The sequence below is a fragment of the Triticum urartu genome, unplaced genomic scaffold (assembly GCF_003073215.2).
Source record: "Triticum urartu cultivar G1812 unplaced genomic scaffold, Tu2.1 TuUngrouped_contig_6642, whole genome shotgun sequence".
Lineage (NCBI taxonomy): Eukaryota > Viridiplantae > Streptophyta > Magnoliopsida > Poales > Poaceae > Triticum > Triticum urartu.
Genome location: NW_024117420.1, coordinates 3,384 through 6,566, shown reverse-complemented (window position 1 = coordinate 6,566; position 3,183 = coordinate 3,384). Strand labels below are relative to the sequence as shown.

Sequence of the window (3,183 nt, the reverse complement as noted above, 5' to 3'; positions counted from 1 at the left end):
TACTCATGAATGTAATAAATATTAATGAAGCTAAAAATATAAATTATTATTTTATTTTATTTTTAATGTTTGCAAATTTTAATAAGCACTCATAATTAAAACATGTATAAGAAAATAAAGAGAGGAGGGAAAATAAAACTAAGCAACAGACAACCTTACATGCGGGTCCCACAACGACCCCACAAACCCCGATGCACCGGAGTGCTTCAAATCGTGGGAGCTTAGTATCTTTATAGATGTCTCTCACGTACAAGATTACACAGATGCTTGTGGACCAAACTAGCCAATCCCATGGGTCGACATCGGTGGTCTCATTGGCACAGTGTCATCCTTTCGTACAAGAAAGCATAATATCAGTTAGTAGTTAGCAAGAGAACAGTTAGTGCACTCCAAGAACATCCAGCTTCCCTTGGCTGCTGCCTGGTCGCTCGCAACTTCACAGTATATGTAGGCCACTCAATCGGTTCTCAGGAGCCAAATTAAGGTGTGCATCATCATCCAGCTGATATGGAGCTCCTCGTAATCCCCGTCCTGCTGGCGGCCATGGCCATTGCCTTGACCTATCTGGCCTGGACGGCCGCCTCCCGTCGCCGGTGTTCACAGTGCTACCTCCTCGATTACGTCTGCTACAAACCACCAGACGACCGCAAGGTGACGACGGATATGGGGGTCGCACTGGCCGAGCGTAACAAGCGGCTCGGCGCCCCTGAGTTACGCTACCTCTTCCGCCTAACGTCTCGCGCCGGTCTGGGTGAGCAGACCTACCTCCCCTTTGGTCCCTTGGCCGGCCGCGAGAAGTGCCTCACCCATCAGGACGCGCTCGACGAGATGGACGCCTTCATCATCGACGCCGTCGCCGGTCTCTTCGCCAATACCCGATTCGGCCCCCGTGACGTGGACGTGCTCGTGGTCAACGTCAACATGTTCAACCCGGAGCCTTGCCTTGCCTCGCGGATCGGGCACCACTACGGAATGCGCGAGGACGTTGCCGCGTACAATGTCTCCGGCATGGGCTGCAGCGCCACGCTCGTCTCTTTGGATATCGTCCAGAACGTCATGCGGGCACGGTCGCCGCGCCCCGTGCTTGCGCTGGTGCTGTCGACGGAGGTGCTCTCGCCTGGAAACTACCAGGGCACGGACAGGTCCATGATGCTGGGACTATGCCTTTTCCGCTGCGGCGGGGCAGCGGCGCTGCTTACCAGCGACCCCGCGCTGGGTGGACGCGCGAAGATGAAGCTACGTCGCCTCGTGCGTGCCAACGTGGCCGCCAACGACGATGCGTACTCCGCCATCTTTCAGCGCGAGGACGCAGACAACATAACCGGGTTCAGCATCAACAAGACCCTCCCAAAGGCTGCCGTCCGAGCGTTCGCCGCCAACCTGAAACGCCTCGTCCCTTACGTCCTCCCTGCTAGGGAGCTCCTCCGGCTTGCCGCCAGCTTTACGTGGCAGAAAATGCTGCGCCGCCAGCGAGTGAAGATCAATGTCAACTTAAAGACCGGGGTCGACCATTTCTGCCTCCACTCAGGCGGGATTGCGGTCATCGACGCCGTGAAGAAGAACTTCGGGCTCAAGGAGACAGACGTGGAGCCATCGAGGATGACGCTGCACCGCTGGGGAAACACGTCGACCAGCAGCGTCTGGTACGTGCTTGCGTACATGGAGGCCAAGGGGAGGCTCAAGAGAGGAGACAGGATGCTCATGGTGACCTTCGGGTCGGGCTTCAAGTGCAACACTTGCATGTGGGATGTGAATCGCAATCTGGCGGACAAGGGTGCGTGGGCCGACTCCATTGACAAATACCCAATGGAGAGCACAGCCAACACGTCCCTGGACAAATACAGCTGGATTAACGACACTGATGACGACTCCATGCTGTTCTAATACTCGTGGACGCCGCATAGCATAATCCGAAAAATAAAAGCATGAACAGTGGATAACTTCTCTCTGCCAGAGTGTATTGGGGGTACAAATACCGGTAAACTAGCGTGGTGTCGGTCGCAACTTGTTCTTGTTCGCGTATTGAACATTGGTGAAATATATTTTGTACTCCCTTCTCTCATAATGTAACACGTTTTTTGATATAAGACATTTTTTGACACCACACTAATGTCAAAAAATATTTTACATTATGAGACGAAGGGTGCTCATGGTGACCTTCGGACCTGGCTTCATGTGCAACAGTTGCATGTGGGATGTGAATCGCGATATGGCGGGAAAAGGTGCATAGGTAGACTGCATTGATGAGTACCCGCTGGAGAGCACAGGCAACCCGTACATGGACAAGTATAGCTGGTTGATAAATGTTTATGGTTCAAGAGCCTCTTCACACCAGCCCACGTTCTTTATTTTGACGTGCCAATCCACCCATGTCGCCGCGTCTTCTCCTTCTCTCCCTCGCTAATTGTGGCTGTGTTGTGAATGTCCATGCTTTGCTAGGAGGAAACTCCAGTTGGCTATATATGTTGTATACATTGATAAAGTACTATCTCCGTCTCGATTTATTGGTCCACTTTGTATTTTGTGCCCCACTTTGATTATAAATTTAACTAACAAAATATAAATAGTAGGTCATAAAACTTATATTGTTGGATTCATATTTGAAAGAGGCTTTCAATGATACTATTTTTTTGGTATATAACTTATCTTTTTATAATTAAATCAAAGGTCAAAGTTTTCACAAAATACAAGCAGGACTAATAAATGCAGACGGAGGTAGTAGTATTGAGTTTCAAAACAAAACAACAATAAATTTACGTGGGAAAGGAATATAGGCAACTCACTGAAGGATACAAAGCGAACCACACACACGTACGCGGCAAAACACAAGAACAAACCACAGCTAGAAACATGCACAAAGGACCTTCAAACAAACAAAATAATGACACCCTCATGCATACATATAAACCAGTATGGACGTGCCTGTGTTGATATTGTAGGTCTAAAATTCATATTGTACATTAGATTGTGCACGACAGATTACATACCCTAATATGTGTGTATGAATATTCTGATTTGTTGGCCTATTGAGGTGGACGGAAGCAGCTGGCCGTGTCCCTCGCCATTGTCATTGGTTCTCTGCCAAAGCTAGCAGGACTAGTCTATCGAGTTACATCGCTGAAGGTTGGGCGCACGTACTAATCGAGTCTCGCACTAAAATTCATCATCCAGTCTTTATCTTTA

The 3,183-nt window shown here is 49.3% G+C and overlaps 1 protein-coding gene across 1 annotated transcript; it reads left to right on the top strand.

Moving 5' to 3' along the window:
- The first annotated feature begins 491 nt into the window (after positions 1-491).
- On the top strand, positions 492-2,097 carry LOC125530896 (3-ketoacyl-CoA synthase 12-like). The gene has a single exon (XM_048695313.1). The coding sequence runs from the start codon at positions 508-510 to the stop codon at positions 1,882-1,884; it is 1,377 nt and encodes a 458-aa protein (XP_048551270.1). The 5' UTR covers positions 492-507; the 3' UTR covers positions 1,885-2,097.
- The last annotated feature ends 1,086 nt before the right edge of the window (positions 2,098-3,183 follow it).

What these genes read in the sequence shown, in the direction of transcription:
- LOC125530896 (XM_048695313.1), top strand. Translation starts at nt 508, where the DNA reads ATGGAGCTCCTCGTAATCCCCGTCCTGCTGGCGGCCATGGCCATTGCC.